This window comes from Hippocampus guttulatus, chromosome 16, assembly GCF_054856545.1.
Source record: "Hippocampus guttulatus isolate MCC_2025c chromosome 16, RoL_Hgut_1.0, whole genome shotgun sequence".
NCBI classification, from domain to species: Eukaryota; Metazoa; Chordata; class Actinopteri; order Syngnathiformes; family Syngnathidae; genus Hippocampus; species Hippocampus guttulatus.
In genome coordinates, this window is record NC_141276.1 from 3,412,119 (window position 1) to 3,433,381 (window position 21,263).

General features: G+C 45.3%; 1 protein-coding gene across 1 annotated transcript; it reads left to right on the forward strand.

Annotated features, from left to right (window-relative positions):
* Window positions 1-1,116: 1,116 nt before the first annotated feature.
* cacng3b (calcium channel, voltage-dependent, gamma subunit 3b) lies at window positions 1,117-15,724 on the forward strand. Its single transcript, XM_086132799.1, has 4 exons — window positions 1,117-2,608; window positions 10,675-10,758; window positions 12,607-12,747; window positions 14,226-15,724. The coding sequence occupies exons 1-4, from the start codon at window positions 2,392-2,394 to the stop codon at window positions 14,729-14,731; spliced, it is 948 nt and encodes a 315-aa protein (XP_085988925.1). The 5' UTR covers window positions 1,117-2,391; the 3' UTR covers window positions 14,732-15,724.
* The last annotated feature ends 5,539 nt before the right edge of the window (window positions 15,725-21,263 follow it).

A 21,263-nucleotide genomic window follows, 5' to 3' on the forward strand; every position in this document is an offset into this window, starting at 1 on the left:
CCTTAACCTTTAATCCAGTTGTCCTCCATCTTCCTCCATGTCTTTGTCTACTCCAGCCCTCCATCATTCCTTCTGCCAGCTTCCTCTCTTGCTTGCAGCTTGCTCTTTTTCCTTCAGTCGACCTCATATCCGACCTATCCCTCTCTCTTTTCCTTCTTATCCACTCCTTTTCCCACCTTTGCTTTGAGAATCGCTGCCGCGTCACCCTCCCCTACACCCCTCACCGTCACTCCTTCAACATCCCACCCGCCTGTCTCTCACTATAGAGGTGGAATGCCATGCTTCTCTTCCTGAAGTCATTTCTATGTTAATGAGTCTCCTTGTGAGATAACGCGGGCAGTGAGGGCCTCACGTGTGCGTGCCCACATGCGCGCATGCTGCAAAGGTGATAGGACCTGTCACTGCTCTCTCCCTTTTTGATCTGCCCCTGCATTTCTGTATCTGTAATCCCTTTATTTTCATTTTCCCTCCCCCTTCTGTGTTTTTGATTCTTTAAATTTGCCCGTTTCCTTCTGACTGTGACAGCCGCTTTCAGTCAGAGCATCGTGATGAAGTTAGTGCACCAGACAGTCCGTTAGTTGGAGCTCTAAAACACTGAGTCAGATTGACACATGAGCAGACTGTCTATATCTGTACTGTATGCGCGCACGCACACACACACACATCGTAACTTAATATTACTTCACTTGACAAATGTACATGTTTACTTTCAAACCAATCTGAATTGTTAAAACCATGCGTACTCGACTTCAGCAACCTATTCTGTTTTTATTTATTGATTAACACAATGTCCCACCTCCTTTGCAATTTGTGTTGTTTGTAGGTACAAAGATCCAGTGCTGTGACTCGATGTGTGCTGAAATAGGCAATGCATTGGAGGTTGAGACATTCATATCTGTTAGACTGCTTGTGGCATACACACACACACAACAACAATGTGACAGTATGTTAACTGAACTGTGAAGCTCACGCTGCCTTGTGTGGAGGCCGTGCAGGAGAGGAATCATTAAAAACGGTCCGTGGCTCTTTAAGTGGCGTTTCTGCTTCTCTCCCGGGTACTATTCTTCATGCATCACTTGCTTCGAGCTCTCTCGCTCTCCCCCATCTTCATTCGTTCTCTCCCTCCTGGTACTGGATGGAACAGAGACGCGGACTCCTACATTCAGAACCACGGACAGCTCTCCAGGCGGATGCGGCAGAATCTGGCGCCGCCGGTTAGGGGTGTGGCAGGAGCGTCAAATTTGCACTTCGCTGCTTAAAGGTGAAAACATTCTCATGACTTTTTTGTATGTAACGTTGTTGTAGTTGGAGGTGGTGGTTAGAAAAACACAGGCGCGCGCACACCATCATACAAGTTGTCTGTTTTCTGTCCAGCTGACTGTTCGGTCTCTTCCTCGTTGACACGAGCCTCCCACTCTTGGCTTTTATAGTCTCGCAAATGGTGGGCGGGATGATGAGCATAGCTTGTACGTGATTGGTTATTCAAGGACCATTTCCCCCCAGTTGACCAATCAGAATCGAATGGCGTAGCCCCAGGCGGACTTTGAGGAGACGCGCGGTTAGTTTTGGTTTGTGTTGGTTGGACCGTCGGGAGGAGGAGGAGGAGGACGACGAGGAAGAGTAGGAGGAGGAGGAAGGCTGTCACTGTTATTTTTCGCCACTCCATTTGTGCCAACAGACACGTTTATTGTCAGGAGCGAGAATCTGCCCGCCGTGAAGACGTCCCCATTTTGCTTCCTCTTTGATGAAAAAACAGCCGCTGTATCCAGCTCGAGAGTGGACGAATCTCGACCTTGGATTTCGAGGGAGAAGATGTCAGTGTGGCAACAGCTGGAAAGGAAAATACGACAAATGTCGGTCCACTCGCAGTAGCTGACGTGTAGGCTTTGTTTGTTAGAAAAGGGGGCGAAAACCACCTACCTCGCCTCGTAATTTGGAGCTACATGACGTGTTCTACATGCAAAGCGGTGAGTCTCGTTTAGGGAAAACAACCCCCCCCCCCCCCCCCAAAAAAAACTATAGGCAGTGGTGAAGATGCTGACTGTGCCGGCTGCTAGCTGAGTTGCTAACTCCAGGAAATAAATGACTGAAGTAGGCAGACGATGTGGCGTTTTTTGGACTGAGTGAGGACAGTGTGGGCTAGTCGAGGACAACCGGTGGTCGTCAAAGCTCCGGTGTGCGCGCGTGTGTGTACGTGAGCTCGTGTTGGTGGTGGTGTTTCGATGCGCCACCATCCGCACCCTTTGCCATCAGCCACACGGGACAGCAAACCTCGTCGACATGTCATCCCAGAAGCCCGTTTGTTAAATTTACTCTTTCCTCAAATCTCGTGTGGAAATAGCTGGAGGGGGGAAGCCCATAAGAGATTAAGCCCAAACAGGAGTCGCCTATATGAAGATGCTGATGTGTGACCGCGGCGTCCAGATGCTCCTGACGACGGTGGGCGCGTTCGCCGCCTTCAGCCTCATGACCATCGCAGTGGGGACAGACTACTGGTTGTACTCGCGAGGGGTCTGCCGCGTGAAAAGCAGCGGCGACAACGACACGAGCCGCAAGAACGAGGAGGTAATGACGCACTCCGGCCTCTGGCGGACCTGCTGTCTGGAAGGTACGTGACCAGTCTGGATGACCTGTGTGCGTGCGTGTTCGTCGTTTGTCTTCTGCTCTCCCATGCATCAACTCCAGAATACCTTCTTACATTCCGTGACAAAGCCCGTAGCTCAGTTGACTCTTATGTCAAATAATTTTCCCCCTTTGAAGTAAATTGAAGTCCCAGTAATCCGTTCCTGCAGAACCCCCAAAACCACCGCTATTTTTTTGTAGGGTTGTACTGTTAATCGAATTCAACTCGACATCACGGTGGAGAAAGGCTGCAAATTGTTTTTTCTTGTGAATGGTTTGCATGTTGTCCCCATTTTCTGCGGGTTCTCTCTGGGCTCAACCATTGAAAAAACATCCGCGTTTGGTTCCTTGAAGACTTATCTGAAGGTGTTAGTGGTTCACTTGAGCTATGTGTCAGCCCGGTGATTGACAGGTGATGGAGGGCGTGAGACAGGATACACACAGGGCCCCCTAAATCATCTCGGATAGGCTCCAGCTTCCCTGCGTCCCTGAAGAGGGCAAGTGCAATTGTAAATGCATGGCCTTGTGTTATGTGTGTCATGTCAAATCCTGTGTTTGAGTGCTTTGATATCTCAATTTAATATGGCTTTTACTAGCAATCTTTGAGACAGCTGGCTACAAACCTCACCTCAATCTCACTTGAGAAGCAGTTTGTCACCAAGGCAGTGCAAGAGGAAAAACAGCCAAACTCAAAAAAAGTCTGCAGCATTTCCACTCGATGCCCTTCAGGAATCAAAGTACAAATGAATAGAGGGAGGCCTTTTGTCATGGAGGATTTTATGTTCCTCATTATATAGGAGGTTCACAGAACACCCATGGACATTAACTCTCATAAACAATGATCACGTTTTATAGTCTTATACATTGTTGTAGTTTTTTTTTTTAAGCCCCTCGGAATAGTTACTGTGAAGTGCCCTTGCAAGTTCTTTTACATTTTTTTTTTTAACAGAAAAGGTTATTTCAAGTCCGGGGATATTTCCTCTACTACAATACCTTGTTACTTATATTTCCATTCAGATCTAGGTAAAATATTTTATCTTCTAAGCGCCTCACACGGAACTTACATATATAAAAAAAAAAACAATGTAATCTTCACCGTGACTTGAACATTGTAATTTCCTGTAGAATACTTGACTTGAGCTATCTCGTGACAATTTTCTGCATTGGTGCAGGTCAGATTTGCATTGCCTCTAGATAAAATATGTGTGTACGTGTTTTGTGTGCAGCCAAACATGACCATCTCATTCTGGGGGGCATAGGAGGCTATTACAGGGCCAGATGGTGCGGGTCTGAGGATCATCGCCTGATGGACAGACAGACGCACACTCCTAGTCTTGTAATTGGATGAGTAAATAGATGAATTCAAGGATATTCCCAAGCTATCGCATAAGCGGAGCAGTGGGGGCAATAGAGAAAGTTAACACAATGTCAGCACAATGTCAGTTTACACACACGTGCAGTGGCTCACATGCAAAATAGCATGCAGAGGAGAATGTGCTCAGTCATGTCCAAACATCGTCACCCTTTTATCATTCACAGTAGCCTCATAAATTGACGGGAAATTGACATCTCTAACTGGTGTACTATCTATGTGGCTTCAGAGACAGACTAAGTGGAACACAGAAAGTAGGGGAGGTGCATCATATTTGGTGTGCACTGGGCTTGACGATGAAGCAGTCATGCATACCCACTGCAGCACATTTTTACCATGTCACAGTTTCTCCCCTGATCACACAAGAGAGTTTAAAAAAACAAAAACAAAAAAAACATTTGTTGTCCTTGATAGGCTGAGGTGATGAATGAGCAAAGAATCCTGGAAATGAGCAGGGAAGGATGGAAAGGGTTAGCGGAGACTCAAACGTTGAATGAATGAAGCACATGGCTGGAGGAGGAGCAGAGTGTGCCAAGTGATGGATGAGCATTGCCTGACCTCTGCTTGAGAGGAATCTCTGGGGAGTGTTTCACCCTGCTGGGGCCCACCTGGTAATAGAGAAGGGTTTTTTTTCTCTCTCTCTCTAAAAAGACAGGGACAAAACGATCACCCAAGTGGTGGAATGAACAACAAAGGAGGAGGTCGGGAAAAAAATAGAATGAATTAGAAATAGGCAATCAGTCAAGATGTAGGGGGCTGTCGGTGTTTTGGATGGAAAAAAACAATCAACTGATGGAGAAGGCAGGAAGTGGGCTGTGTAAAGGAAGAGACAGCGTGTCTAAATTATTGTGTGAGATGAATGTGGGAAAGAAAGCGTTGAAGGGTGTGAAAAAAAGCGGCTCAAGATGAAGACGAGGGAACCAGAGGATCAAACGACAAGAGAAGGAAAAGCCACACTTTTACTCTGAGTCCCAAATAGTCACACTCAATTTGGTGTTTCGACTTTTTGTGATCTGCATCCAATCTTTTGAAGGATCACAATGTGTTCACGGTGACTTTTTTTTTTCCGTGTAGGAATTTTCTCAAGAGAGAGAAAAGAAGTTGGTTGAGGCAAAATAGAGAAGTCAAAGAGAAAAGGTGCACAGCGTCATCACAGGACCAGGCCAAAAGGAGATTTATCAAAATAAGAATGATTAAGTTTGGGAAGCGGTACTCCAGCTTCATCCCACATTCCAAAAACATGCATGGCAGGCTAATGGAACAAATCTAAATTGTGCCAAGGGGTGATGGTGAGTGCGAATGTGTGCCCTGCGATTGGCTGGCAACCATTTCAGGGTGTCCCCCGCCGACTGCCCAGAGACAGCTGGGTTAGGCTCCAGCACCCCCGCGACCCTCGTGAGGCAAAGCGGATTAGAAAATGGATGGACGGATGGAAGTTTGGGAAGCCTAAAAACAATATCAAATATAACGATGTATTGTACATATTGCGATGGACCACTCGCAAGGAAATTGATGAAAATGTATGAGAAAATCAAGTGAGAAATGTACAGCAGGGAAGCGGAAAATAAATCTCCTTTGGTTGCGCCATAGGACTCAAATAATGGAGTGGAAAATGGCAGGACAATCTGGGTTGCAGAAATGACCAAAAGATGAAACCCAGGGTGGAAATGGCAGGGAAGGTGTGTGTGTGTGTGAAAGTTTTGCTGAGAGATGTCCTCAGCAACCAGAGTTGTGACTCGAAGACCACAAATAAATTTAAAAGGGGATGCAGGAGCCGGACAATTTAAAATGCCGAGTGTTGTGTGGCTTTGTCAAAACCGTTTTGCTTCCACTCAGGGGAGAGGCCATTTGGTATTCAAAGTGTGCTCTCACACGAGCACTCGGTGGTTCATTTGAATCAAACGCTACTTCGTCTTACCACACGAGTGATGCCGTTCTTGATCATTTATCAATATATTTTAGAAAGCGTCTGACATAGATCTCTAATCAGTTTCATTGCTGGTTCAATTTTTGGCGGGAAGAGCCACAAAGCTTCTCTGGTGTAGATGACTGATGAGTGCTACGTGTCGAGTGGCGGTGTTGGTTGTTTGAAGTTGGTTAGGTATTCGATATTCAACAGATCACTTCACTAGCAAGTGAATTATGAATGAATTAAACATGAATATCCCTTAGAAGGACTTAGATTTTATGTCAGGAGTGTCCCCACACATGCCGGAAAATGATTCGAACCCAAAGGTCGCACGGCAGCCTGTCTCAAAAGTGTGCTTTGCCTGCTCTTGACTTGCCTTGACTTGAAATCGGGCGTCGCCAACCTTTTTGAGAGGGAGAGCTACTTCTTGTGGACTGATTGCGCAAAGGGTTACCAAACTGATACAAGTCTGAAATGACATTATTTGCTCAAATGACCCGTTGCCGCGAACACTCGTGCCCCGCATGTGTTCCGATTCAATACCTTGGAACTGTTGACGTATTCTTCAAAAGCAGCGCAGCCTAACCCCACGTCCGCTTTTGAATGGAGAGAGCGACGTGATGAGAACATTTGGAATCGAAAAGCGTTTTGGCCAAGAGAAGGGTGAATATGTGTGCTCGCGGATGAACAAGCTGAAAAAAAAAATGGGAAAGAAAATGTGAGCTCTGCATCCAAGCACAACGCACCTCGCTCCCTTTCATCAGCCATCACCGTGGAAACGAGCTTCTTCCTGCCTCTCCCTCTCTTTCCCTCTCTCCTGGCTCCTCTCTCCTTCTCCTGAAAGAAGTAATCAGAGAGAGCGCGAGGTAGACGCACGTTCGGAGCGAAAGAGAGGAAGTGGTTCCGTCACCCACGCTGAGCTGTCAGAGGCGCTCGGAAGAAACAAGCGGCCCAATTTGCTCCGCTGTTTAACTTCCTTTCCCTCACCCTCGCTCGCTCCATCCTCGTCGTCGTCTTCTTTGGTCACGGATGTGTTTGTGTGTGTGTGTGCATCTGGCAGGTTTGGGTCGCACGCAACTTTTGGAAGACACACCATCTGATTAGGGACAGCTTGGAGGCTTGTTATGCCTTCATTAGTGAGCGTTATCAGTAGAGGGGAAGAGATGCGACAGGAGAAGGTCCCTTGCTGGATTTTGGAACAGATGTTGTTTGCCATCTTGATTCCCAAAGCAACCGGGTTGGGGTGAAAGTCATTATTTTATACCAATCTTTCTCGGAGCTTCACCAAGGTTAATATTTGGCGTGACATATAACCAGACATTCACCTTACCATGACCATATACAGAACTGTCACTCATTCTCATGCTTAACTATCATTTCTTTCTTTTTTGAACAGTAAGCTCAATTCGCCTCCCTAATAGCACTATCCCTTACACTTTTCACTTGTGGTGACCCGGATGTGGAGGGTCCGAGAGAACTTTGCCTTCCCTCGTCTTAATTCTTGAAAGTCCTCAAAAGTAGGTCGGGGGGGGGGGGGTGACCGAAGATTCTCTCGGCAGTTCTAATTGTCCATTGCGGTCAGATTTTTTTTTTTGGTCCATCTTTGTGGCGGCGCCAAATCAGACCGCGATGCTTGGTTGTGAATGAAATCTGAGAAAGCCCACACAAGCATCGGGAGAACGCGTACATCCATACGGAACGGCTCATGTTGAGATTGGAATCCAGAACCTTTCGGCTGTGTCGCTGCTTGTGTGACTGCCGCAACGCAATTGGCTCGATGTTTCCCTATTTCATGAGTGTTTTGGGTCATTTAAATAATCAAACAGTTTGCTTGTGAATTTTTCTGTGTGTGTCCGTTGGTGCGTGTGTGTACGTACGTATTGTTGTATGGGTGGGGAGTGAGTCACATCAAGGGCGCGCAGCTGGCACCTCATACCCAATTCATCACAAATGTTGGAACATTTGGGCGCACGCTGTTGTTTGTGTTTGTCTTCTGCAGTTTAACCTTGTTTGAAGGCACTGTTTGCTTGCTTCCAGTGGTGTATTGTTGCTGCTCGGCATGCGTAGCCTTGTTCTACTCTCCAGTCATTTCGCAAGAGGAACCAGGAACACTGATTCACACGACACGTCGTGACCTTTCTTTACAATAATAAGATGCTGTCATGCAAAGATCCTCGCCTCAAATGTTTGTGGCCCCGCCCTCTTTTCTTTGCAAGAATCGATTCAATCAGTCACCCCTTCCCCACGATATAAATACTTAGTTCAGCTGTATCCAGTTATTCCTAGGCCCCCCAAAAAAGTAATTTTCCTTTGGATAGTCCGCTGGCATGGCTGCTTGGGGGCGCATTTCAAGTCGCTTTGTTTGAATCAATGTACTTTATACTTCAGTCATGATGATTTCATGTCTCAGAAAATGTCCAATTGAAGGAACATACATGCTCCTGTGTTGTAATTCAGCCAGGAGGACAAAGCGGGCCAACGTGACACACCAGATAAAACACAGAAACACTCAACCAGAGGAACACACCGAACTCTCAGCCCTATTCTCTGAATCCCACAATGCCACAGTTCTGCCCTCGGCCCACGCTGACCTTTGGGAGGCACATGTGTCCAGATAGATATGCCCACTGCATTTTATGCACTGTATATGCAATGCAAAGATGACGTGCAGTTTCCCAGAGTTGGGCATCCCATTTTGGGGATGGAGGACGCAAGACATCAAAAACGGTGTGCGGTCTGTCGGATGGACGGCGTCAAATGTTTGCGCCCATTTAATGAAGTCTCAAGTCATTAGCCTCACAAAGTTTGCACTTTACCATCTTTCCTCTGAGCCACAATTGACCAATTACAGCGGTCGCAGACAATTGCAGATTCTTCACTCCCGGCAGGAATTTGGGCCAATCAAATTATCTCTGCTGTGACGCTGTTATTATAAAAGTTAAACATTTCAATATTGAGGCTCTAGCCGACAGCTAAGAAACAGTCCCCATTGAAACAACCCTCGCAAAAAAAGAAAGCACCACACTGTTGTTGTGACCTGTTTTAAAACGAGCGCAGTACAACTCTGGGACGAGTGCCCAATTTTTATTTATTCATTTTTAATACAAAGCCTTTTTTTTTTTTGTCCTCTCAAGCTGTGATTTATTGTCTAGTCCAGTCGCAAGAATAACACATTGTGTTCCAAATGGAGCAGGAATAGAAAACTGTAAAACGCATAACTGATCATTCGTTACCATGTAAGCATAGATAAGCGTCCTCTCGTTCCGATCAAAAGTCTGCATTAATTATAAAAATGAAAAACCTGAAATCTATCAGTCGGCATCGCGGCCATCAGGCCATGACTGCTTCTGCTGGATTCATCATCTTGTGGAGGATGTCAAGTGCGAGAAACTCTTCATATGCAAATGCATCAGCGGCACATTTCCTCCCGTTCCTGTGCCGGTTTTACGGCCAAACCTCTTTCACCAGCACTTCGTCTCTTGCCATCCGCCTTCGTCTCACCCCCAAAACCACCCCCCCCCCCCCCCGCCCCCACACACACACATCGACGCCTCCTCATCCCCTGTGGTGTTGACCGTGTGTGAATGGGACAGGATGATCGGAAAGGAATTAAGCCACACACATGCACACACTCACACACACACACCTGTGAGTGTGCTGTGGGATGCGCGTGCGCGCACTGGAGGACTTCCACAAAGGAGGATGAGTCACTCCAAGGCGAGCTCGTAGCATCCGCAGCCCAGTCGATACGACACAAACACACACTTCCCCCTAACAAACACACACTGTATAAATAAACCAGAGGCTTTCACTCACATGCATGACGGATAGTGTTCATGTGTCACTTTAATGAGCTTGGTGTCGGTTTGTGTAGGCACAGCTGACGGCTGCTTTAGTGTGCGTGTGTGTGTGCGTGCGTGCGCGCGCGCGTGTGTGTGTGTGTGTGTGTGTGTGTGTCCACGCGTGCGCACGCGCGGTTGTTTGGATTCACAGCGGTAATTGTGCATGTATGGGTGCCTGTGTGCGGTAGGCATGATAAGACTTTTCATGAGTGTTTTCTAGTATATAAGAGGCGCAGCGATGAATTGACAACTCATCGATTATCAAATTGATCAGTGAGTATTTTGATAATCGATTCGATCATTTCATTTAAAATTACCCAAGTACTCGGAATGGGTAAATATAGTCCGATTTCTGTCGTCCTCCATCAAAGCAGTCTTTTTATCTTTGTGTTATTTCGAAAGAAAACATTTGCAAACGTCCGATTTCACTTTGGAAAACAATGAGCAACATTTTTGCCAATGTTCTGAGAAATTACAGAGCAAACCTGTAAGAATCCTAGTTGTTTTATGTTTGTGCATTTTCTGCACTGTCCATGGAAAGGATGTCCTCTTTTGGACAAAAGGGATGGAATTTAATTTTTTTAAATCCAATTCATCCATTAATCAGTAACATAATTGATGATCAAAATGATCGTTAGTCGCACTTGCACCCCTGTTGCACATCAAATTAATTTTCAACAATAAATTGAAACCACTGTGATTCTCCTTTTACTGCTATTTTTTTTCTCTCTCTTAGCTCCTTTTCCAATGTTCCCAATTTTCACCACCGGTGGAAAAGTAATAAGATGGCGGAATAAAGCATGAAGCCGCCAGTGAGAGTGAACACAATTAAAGTCCGGAAATCAATGTCCTTTTTTTTTTTTTTACATACAGCGAATGGCAAGTTCAACAAATGCTATTTCACAAACACTCCTGTTCTCCCTCCCCAGGAACCTTCCGAGGTGTGTGCAAGAAGATCGATCACTTCCCCGAGGATGCTGACTACGAGGCCGACGCCGCCGAATACCTCCTGCGTACGTTTATGAATAAACACCGCTCCTAACTGCGCCACGCTTCATTCACCCAGCCATGTTAAACCGTCATAACAGCCTCTAATTACATTTTTAGGGTGTGACTTTCTCTTCGCGGGGCAGGCATGTGCAGTTCACCATCTAAGATCGCAATGCTCAATTGCACTTTGCGGCGTCGAAAATAACCGTGCGCTCACAATAATATCATGATAGCATATAGGAAAGTGGTCATCACGATGCAAAGGGCTGGCAACGAAAAGCAAAGGATGTACCGTCTCGAAGCTTGACGGGCTTGCCGTACCGACAATTACTGATTGGACGTTTGCCGTTAGAGGCAGCGTGGACTAACAACATCAAAGCACTGAAGAGATGGATAGGCCACTCTTATGCTGTCTTGGCTGAGATAAATGAGGATTGTTTTCTCCTCTTTCTCTGCAAGGCGAGAGATAGTCATTGGGGAAAATGCATAACCCGCGTACGGGCTTTTATCAACAACTGTAGTAGTGTTAGGAAGAAAAATGACAAACTACCCTGTGATTTCCACATACTGTACATCCATAAAAGTATTAGACGAGAAAATGGTCAAAGGATGTATTTTTGTTTTCCTCTGATTGTAAACTGTTAAGATGGATGGAGAGGAAAATATTACCAGCAACTGAGGGGGGGGGGGATTCAGCTGGAGCTTCTTTTTCATTGCTCCACTGAACATGGAATAACCATCCCTAGAGGCCGCCAATTCGAGCACGAGGCTGAAAGCCTGCCAGCCAATAGGGAGCCAAGACCTAGTGACCGGCATTTCATTCAGCCCAGGGATGTGGGCTATGGGGGCGGGGCCTGTATGCTCAATCGTGCTACACCGTCGGTCAACCGCCCTTTCAGCAATGTTTTGTAACTCAACCAAAGCAGATTTGCATGGAGTTTATAATCGTTCTTGGACAGGTATGTTTTCCGTGTGTAAGCCTTTCACACAACTCGGTTCCAGTATGACAGGCCGTTTGTCGGAAACCTTCAGTATGCCATCACACCGAGTTCACATATGGGATCCTGACAAATATTCCTTATTATTTGGCCTGCATATGTGTCAGTGAGTCTCTCCATCTGTTTTGGTTTCATCAAATGCGACAGGTAGCAATGGTTACTGGCGAAATATGCCCTGAGCAACTGCGATGTCATTTTCAGTCGAGAGCAAGTGGCAAAATGGCTGCCCCTGAGATGGTTGAGTGGGGGTGCATATAATAGATTATTGTAGTTTTGACTTGACTTTCTCTTGAATTCCATCACCACTTTAAGTTTGCAGTCACATTAAAGAAAGAGAACAAAGAGAAATATGCAAAACAGGCACATATCTTAACCTTTGAGTCTGCTAGCTTATTGTTAACCCTAATAAGCATCCGTTGCGGTGCTTTAACCCTTTAAGCAATGGATTGAACAAAAACGGTCCGGCAACAACATGTGGACAGATCACGTAACAGTACTCACAATCATATCTGCATTTAAAAAAAAAAAAACATAAAAATTGAATGCCGTACTGATGAGCTGAGAAAGAGAGAGATGTAAACATTACTATGAATTCCACTTGAGTTCCGGTGTGAGAGTGTTTTAAGATTGCCTGTGTGGTCATGGAACAAAATAAACTCATATCTCAAGGCACCACTGACAAAAAAAGTAAATCAAATCTCTCGTCGACTCGCTAAAACCTTGGCATTCGGTTTGAAAAGCAGCTCAGGGCGCTCACTTGTGTACTAGTAGTCATCAGTGGAGGCATTGTGACATCCATTGCTGCTATTTTGGTAACCTGTACTGTGGGACTGCCAAGTGTCATTAAGCTAACAGCTTGCTTGAACCTAACAGGTGCAGTGCGTGCCTCCAGTATCTTCCCCATCATGAGTGTGGGGCTGCTGTTCTTGGGAGGACTCTGTGTAGCCGCCAGTGAGTTTTACCGCAGCCGACACAACGTCATCCTCAGCGCAGGAATCTTCTTTGTCTCCGCAGGTCAGTGTGCACTGCAAATGTGTCCCGAAAGTGGCATAAAGTAGGTCTGCTCTTTCCAATGGGGAGGATCTTTTTTTTTTTTTTTTTTCCTGCCGCAAATGGCTTTTCGCGTCGGACGTTAATGTCAACTTGATTTCCCGTTCAGGTGGTCAAATCAAAATTGTTGTACTGTAGTCAATTGTTCAGATGCTCGCTTTTAAGTCAGTGAAGCATGAAAGAAATGCATTGACTGGAGTTTGTGCTTCACTTTGTTTATCATAATGAACATCAAAGCAAGAGCCTGAGAGTAAAGTAAAGTAAATGCATATTCCGGTCGGATTAAATGAATCTGAATTGAATTTGTGTATGTGTATATAGATACTGTCTAGTCCACGTTTGCATATCGTTTCATGAAAAAAATTGAAGTGTTTATGATTTACTGATATATGCTGATACTGTATATGTTTGGTATGATTTTGTAAAGTTGTCCAACAAAACACAGCAACGTTCTAACGACGTTAACAACTTCAATTATAGGATATTCCTTTTTTTGTTTGTTTTTGTTTTTGCTTCATGTTTTACTTGTGGACATTGCACACAGCAGCCAGTTGAGATTTAAAGCACGCATTGATACAGCTGCACATCATCAGCCTCCGTCTCTCGACACGCACACACGTGTCTGCTCTTGCCCCCTGACACACAAAGAGGGCTGTAATTGCTGTTCAGTGGGATGTGGAGGGCCCCACTGGGGTTTTGTAGTAAATTCTTGAGGCCAAATTGGTAATTATTTACCACAAAAGTGTGAGGCTGATTGTGCTTAATTACATCCAGCTAATTGTCCCCATTCTGTACGTTCCACCACACTGCATGAGCACTGTATTCTGGACTAATGATATGGAATAGGAGAGCCCAGCTGCGTGTGTGCGTGTGTGTGCGTGTGTTGTCTCTGGCGTATTTGTTAGCCGCATTGCTTTTGACTGGCTGTTCGTCTCTCTGCACACGACAGCCTTTGGACCTCTTGAAAGGTGCCAAATAACTAACTCGAAATATATTAATATATAAAGCTGTAAAGTTGAAGCAATGCAATTGTTCAGAAATTTAAGTAGAATTCGGTCAAACCCATTTAACATATTTACTGTAAATGTCGACTAATGTGCCGATGCAGGAATTTGTTCCATTTTGATCTCTTAGAAAACATTTTGAATCAGGTTGAAAATAGATTGCAGCTGTTCACCTTGATTATGCATGTGACCCGTTTAAATTGCTTCTGAATTCACATTTACATGCAGAGACGTTGTGCTCAAGCCGAAATCCTGAGATGCAAAAACATTTTGTGAATTGACCCCAAGAAAATTCTTTACTGCCTTTATTTGCTTTTTTTGCCATCCGCCTTTTTCATCCTTTCTTCCTTGGACTTCTCTCGGTTTATTAGGGACCTCTGGATTAAATTCAGCCTGCAGCTTGTTTCTAAGTGGGGTTTTTTTCCCTTTTCCTTGCAGGCCTCAGTAACATCATTGGAATTATTGTCTATATTTCGGCCAACTCAGGCGATCCGGGCCAAAGTGACAGCAAGAAGTCCTACTCCTACGGCTGGTCGTTCTACTTTGGCGCTCTCTCCTTCATCATGGCAGAAATGGTGGGAGTGCTGGCGGTGCACATGTTCATCGAGAAGCACCGCAAGCAGCGGGCCAAGTCCCGCACCGACCTCATCAAGAAGTCCGCCTTTAGCCGCATCCCCTCCTATCGTTACCGCTTCCGGCGCCGCTCCAGCGTCCGCTCGTCGGAGGTTCCGAGCCGCGACGCCTCGCCGCTGGGTAAAGTGGGTTACACGGGGCCCGGCGCCTCCGAGATGCCCATGTACACGCTGAACCCACGCGAGGCGGGCAACGCCGCCAGCAAATCCGGCTTAGGTGGTCTGCTCAACTCGGAGAGGGAGTTCCTCCAGAGTAGCACGCTCACTAAAGACTACGCCAAGGACCCCAACCGCAGGACCACGCCTGTCTGAGAGGCGTTGCCTGCAGATATCAACCGATCATAGTAGCAAAGAGGAGGAAGCCGAGAGAGGGAGTGCTCGCTGAAGCGGGCACGGGGAAGCGCGGGGTTAAAGGGGAGCGTCTCTAATACCTTGACTGTGAACTGTGAACTTTTTAGCCTTTGAACTGTGAATCCTGAGCCCAGTGAGCATTTCAGTGTGTGTAGCACGAGCCGTTTGGATAGAGAACTGAGAACAACCATCTCCGCTCCTTAACCTCATTTTTCTGTCGTTGGCACATTCCTTGCTGATTAGCTTGTACTCGTTTTTTTTTTCTTTCTTTTTCATTCATGGGATTGCCCCATGTCGCGTGGTTTGCCATTTTGGCAGATTCTCCTAAAAGGTGAATGAAAGCTAAATGTGAAGAAAGGGTGCAGGGTAGGACCTCGGTCCGTCTTTGGTAGCAGATGAGTGCAGCATTCGTTCTCGGTTGGACTGACCGAACAATAGAAATGAAGGACGCGTTTATCCGCGTATATGTATATATTCTATATGCTCCTTTTTTATTGCTTTAATCACGGGCTGGCTTCTGTCGTGACAGAAAGACTGGACTGAAGGTGATTTGAGTTCATTCCTGTCGAGATTTGAGCTCTTTTTAGAGTTGATCTCTGGTCACTTGTTTGCTTGTTGGGCGTGTCAGCACTTCCGGATGGTCATTTTTGGATCATTGGTGCTTCCTTTTGACTCTTTTCTTCTCTATTTATTTCTTCAGCGTCACCGACCGCGCGACGATCCGCGCCGCTCGCCTCACCTCTTCACCCCCGCCACTTTTTTCGCCCTCTCTTCCCCACACTCGTCTTCCGTCTGTGTCACCGGTAGACGAGCCGCAATGAGGAAACCCGCGGAACAGAGGAGACCACTTAGCTGTGAATATGGTTCGAGACAGAGCCATGAAGACATTAAACAAGAGACTCAAACGCTCGCCCACTACCTCCCGCTGAATATCGTTCGACAATTGTGTCTAAAGTCTCTCTTGTGCAAGGGGGGGCCGGGGGGGGGGGGGGGTAACAATTGGCTTTGTAGCACGCGATGTAAAGCAGACTGGAGGGGGGGGGGGAGTGTCATGCATTATTCAGAGACTTTGGCCGCCCTCCATTGAGGTGTCAGTCACAGCCGCGCCTTCTCTTCTCATCTCCCATCCGTGTGCGTCGACTTCATGCACATACACAAACGCGCGGCTTCTATCTGTGACCTCCACAGACGCAGAACGGGTCACACCAATACATCTCCGTACGTCTCCCTGCTCGCATGCGCTTCCATATACTGCGGGTTGCTGTCACGAATAATAGAGAGTCACCGACGCGTCTGCGTTAACATTTGGGCGTCGGCTAAGCGTTTCCGTTGTATTGTCTGTGGGATGTATTGCGTGGGGGCGGAAAACTCTGTGGATGCGAATGTTGTAGGAGAATGCGGCCATTTAAGTATTTTGGTACATCTGAAGACGTTCAGAAGAAGAGCCGGCGATGGTCAGCAAATTCGAAACCGACAAAGCAAAGTAAAATAACTCAAATATTGAAACCCGTTAATCCGCAGTATTTTCCCATCCACTTGTGTGGGTTAGACTGTAACGAATCTCCAGTCCATGATGGCCTGCTGTGTTGTGGTTGTTCAAGGCTTCAACTGTATGTAGATCTAGTCCAGAGAAAGACGCAAATATATTTTGAAGCGCTACCACATATCGCCTGGCTCCGGGAGAATTTTTTTTTTTTTAATCCAATCACCAGGCAACAACTGAACACATCCTGTGACAGGGACGAGAGAGGAGTGAATGAGCAAGCACAGTTGTAGAATCAGAAGTGTAAAAATAGATCCAAGATTTATCCATCTTTGCCTTTTACGCAGAACCCAGCAACGTGGGAAACTGCCGCAACTGGATGTGCTTTCACGCAGTGTCCCAGCATCCGACAATTCGCTAGTGATCAAACGGAAAAATGTGGAACCTCGCATTCTCTTTCGCACAGGAGCTTTGACATATGGCGTTATTTCCTTTTTTTTTTTTTTTTGCTTCCTAGTCACTATGGCACTGCTTGGCGAGGAAATAACAAAAAACGACAACAAGCAGATTTGCCACATGACCACCCGGACAAGAAGAAAATATGATCCTTGATAAGAAAATATGCGGCCACATTCCTCACCAAGAGAGCGTTGGTATGTCCTTGCGCTGGCTGTCCCTCACGTGTAAATATTCATTTTACAACATCAGCAGTTGTCATGGGCTGTGAAAGGGAAAATGTGCTTTTCTCTTCAAGCAAGGGCTTTTAATTTTTAAAGAAACGGAGCACACAAGGGCTTTCTATGCTCGGCGTTGCACCGACATTGTTCAAAGGGTGTTAAGTGGGATGGGATAGATGCGTGAACGCGGGACGACAAGGAAAAGTACATTTGCACGGGAACAAGCGTTTATAAACCAGCTTGAATAGCTAACAAGCGACAACGGTGTCGGAGCAGCGTTCCAGAAAAAAAATAAAAAGTGTTCTCACTGGGCCACGTTCGCTTCAACTGAGCCTTGACGAGATGTTTTTCTCGAGTTTTAGAGTTAAGACGACTTTTCCAAGTAGTTAGAGTCAAAAGGATCAAACCTTACGCACACGTAGGCTAGCGACGTACGCTGATGAAAATGTTGTTAATCATACCTGGTGCCAAATATGACTGAAAATATTTCCTCCAGTCGGCCGCTCTGAGTTGTCATTTGGACTTTGCGGTGGGAGCAGTGTAGCGTGTCATGAGGGCCCCCCCCCCCTCGCATCCACATGGGGGCCCGTCAGGGGTCATTCATGAGCCATGCCAAAAGTGACGCCTCAAGCCATGCGCATGCCACATATCCGTCTGGTTTTCCGGCGCTTCCTTTGCTTTACGGTACATCCCAAAATTGCACCCAGAACGTCAGACTGCTTCTGGTCAGAGAGTTTTACTGGGTGCTTTTGACGCCGGCCATCTTCCTTGTACCTTCACACAGCTTGGACTGGATATAAACAAATAAGTGTGTTATTTAGTAATGCTATATATTCTATTCTAAAGGTGCCACTGTGCAGAGGATGCCAACCTCTGTCACATATTTATTAATCTATTGGCGGTCGGGGCACTGGGTGTGACTGCAGGGCCCAGATTTGGGGCATCTGGGGTGGTCATCTGTGTATATTAATCTCGTTGAATTTTCTCCTTTAATGTGGATTGTAGAGTGGCTGAATGTTTCACGTGTGCAGCCCGTGATAGAGGCGAATAGATTTCAGAGTGCGGCAGTGAGTCTGCCGGACGATCAACACACCGCACGATGAACGACAACACTTGAATAGGTGACTATACTGTACTTGCGAGGACTTACCGATCATTCCCGTTCACCATAAAAGCATCTTGGAAACAGATAATGTGATAAATGTCAATACAAAAGTTTGTAAAGATATGCCACATCATGACCAAAAATACCGTATTTGCTCACTTAGTGGCTGCGGGTGTTTAATTTCGCATGACCTGCAGAGAATACGATAGTGTCCATTCGTGGATAGATGGACTATGCTAATTCTAGCGACATAACAATATGACATAAGCACTTTAAGCTCTGCCGTAAACTTCAATTTTACAGATGCCCTGTCTTTGTTCATGTGTTGTCTTAACATCGTTACAATTACCTACTCGCATTGGCTGATACAGAAAAATGACATTGGCCTTTGGCTTTTATTTCTTCCAAGTGGATGATGCACCAGTGATGAATTATTATAATTACTGCAGAGGGCATATTTTGAAGAAATATGGTATGACCATACCTTGTTTTTTTTGTTTTGTTTTTTAGATGCGTCAATCAAAAATGTTTTCACTTCACATCCAACAGAACGTGGTTTTTCTCCATTGTCCTCGTAAGTATAGCAAGGAAATTAAGGACAGTGGACAATACACAACTAACACTGGTCAGTGGCCATGAAGCAACATCACTCAAATGGTGATGGGACGAGAAAAAAAAAAGTATTTGTGAAGTGTTGTTTTTTGTTTGTTTTTTTCGGGGAGGGGGACAAACAACGTTTAAAACCCAGATTGAGTCCGTGAATCAAACGCGGTGGAGGATTTTGTTCTACACTTTGCTATTACAAACACACACTCAAATACTCGTGAGGAGGACTTATGTGCCTGCATGGTTGTATGTGTGTGTGTGTGCGTGAGAGAGTTCCTATCAACAAGTGTGTACGTGTGTGTCCAGCTCGCCTCTCCTCGCTTGTACACGGAGTGCCTGACTTGTCCTGCCTTCAGAGTAGCTCCCACATCAGCCGAGTGGCTTTCCAGTGTTGACGTCCGACAGCTAATTACACCGATAGGCAATTCTGACCTATTTCGTATGTTGTTGACTGTCCGAATTTTGTTTTTAATGTACTCTTCACATGTACCCTATCATTGAGGTTTGATTCGGGACTGGCAGAGGGGTGTGAATCGGGGTGGAAAACAATTTGCGGTTACCCTAATGATCGCTGCTCTTGAATCGACGCTCCTGGTTGTAGACTGTTGTTGCTTATTCTTTACCTTGCCCAAGTTTATTCATGTGTGTGTGTGGCTCAAGATAGTGAAGCCATCTGCTGGTTTGCTCCTCATCCAGACTCTGAAGCTCTGATTGCTCCTCGTGACTACAATTACGGTTGTATAAAAGCATTTTCAACACTTGGACTTCCAGTTGAGTTGAAACTTCCGTTGTTAAGAGTAAAATATGTACACAGGCAATTTCCCTCAAAAAAATGTTGCTTTTTTTTTTGCCTTCGTGGTGCTTTAGCTTTCATTTTATGTGTATTTTGACATGGAGCCGTTATGTGTTTGTTTGGGGTTTTTTTTAATGGTTTTGCCTCAAAAACTGTGCTCACTGTTGTTTACACACAGAACATTTCCGTGGCTCTTTACGCTTGACCGACCAAGGACGATAGACTGCAAATTACAGGGTGTGTTACCAAGCGTCGACCATCAGGTGCGTTCAAGCGGCATCGTGGAAAAATTGTTGACACTGTGGTTCGCTTACACGTTGAAGGATCCTCATCCAAGGTGTTTGTGTGAAATAATAGCCTGCCAAGAATCCGATCTGACTTCTTCAAAATATTTTTGACCAGTTCTTTCAGACTGTTATCGAACAAAGCCATCCCTTCAAAAGGCAACATTGATGATAATTTAATACAGATTGCAATGAGAGGCAGTGTAACCAATAAAACTATGGACGGGGATATATATATATATATATATATATATATATATATATATATATATATATGCTTCAAAATGACCCCCCCCCCCCCAAAAAAAAAAACATCCAAGTGTGCAGATGGAGCTGACAGTGAAGCTGATGCAACGTGTGCTGTGATCAAATTGAAATTATGTTGGGGGTGGGACAGACTCTGACCCTGCTGTATACCTCTGAGCCCTATCATGAGCTAAATACACACACGCACACACACACGCATGTGTGTGCGCTTGCGGACACACACACAAACACCCACACAAATCTATTCCCACCAGAATTCAGTAAGATTTTGTAAAAAAAAAAAAAAAAGAAAATGCAGTGTTACCAACATTTGGTTTGTATTGACAATTATTTTTTCCTAATGAATTATATAATATTTATGCTTTAACGATTATCGCTAAATAATTATAGTAATACTGGCAAAAGATGGCAATCATATTGTCAAAACATCTGTCCAGTTAAAACGTAATAAAGCATTTTCTGTTCAATTTCTTACTACGTTCTGTCGTGGACGGGTTGCTCAGACACACAGCTGAATCTCTGTACACCTTATAAACGTAAACCTCCAACTAGCAGCCGTCTGACACGGACAAATGCTGTGAATAAAAGCACACTTTTACTTATATAGATATGATTACCTATATCTAGAGAGAAAGAGTATTATATACAGTATGATGAAATAGAAAATAAAGAGACACCTTTTCAATGCGCCTGCGTGTGACTGTTGTCATTTTGTGTGCTGTTTGCATAGCCAAACGCTGCTGTCGACCTGCCGATCTGTTTGGATTTAGAATTGAATTTTCACAGGCATAAATGCAAACATGACGGAAATTGGATCGATATTTTCCAGCGACAAATTGCCGCCAAATCAAAACCTTTAATAAGTGGACAGGAGCTGCTAATGGTCAGTTAAATGGTCTTTTCCAATTGTCTTTATTTTAAATAAGATATTGATGGGCACTTGCCCTGTGCGGCATCTCAAGATGCTAATTCGACAACGTGATGATTGCACGGGTGTGCCTTAAAATGACCTCATGAAAAGGCCACTCTAAAATGTGCAGTTTTATCACACAGGGATGCTCTGGATTGGTGTAATGCAACAGCATGTTACAGTTCCTACCAAGGAGGATGAAGTGCGCCGACATTTCAAAGCTCACATGACAGTGGCGGTAGTCAGAGGTGGATGCAGTCGGGTAAGTCCCCACTTTTTTGCCCGGGACTCAAATGCACGCCTTAACACACTGCTGAGATCCAAATTTTGTATGCATACTTTACTATGACGGAAATAATACTTCAAGA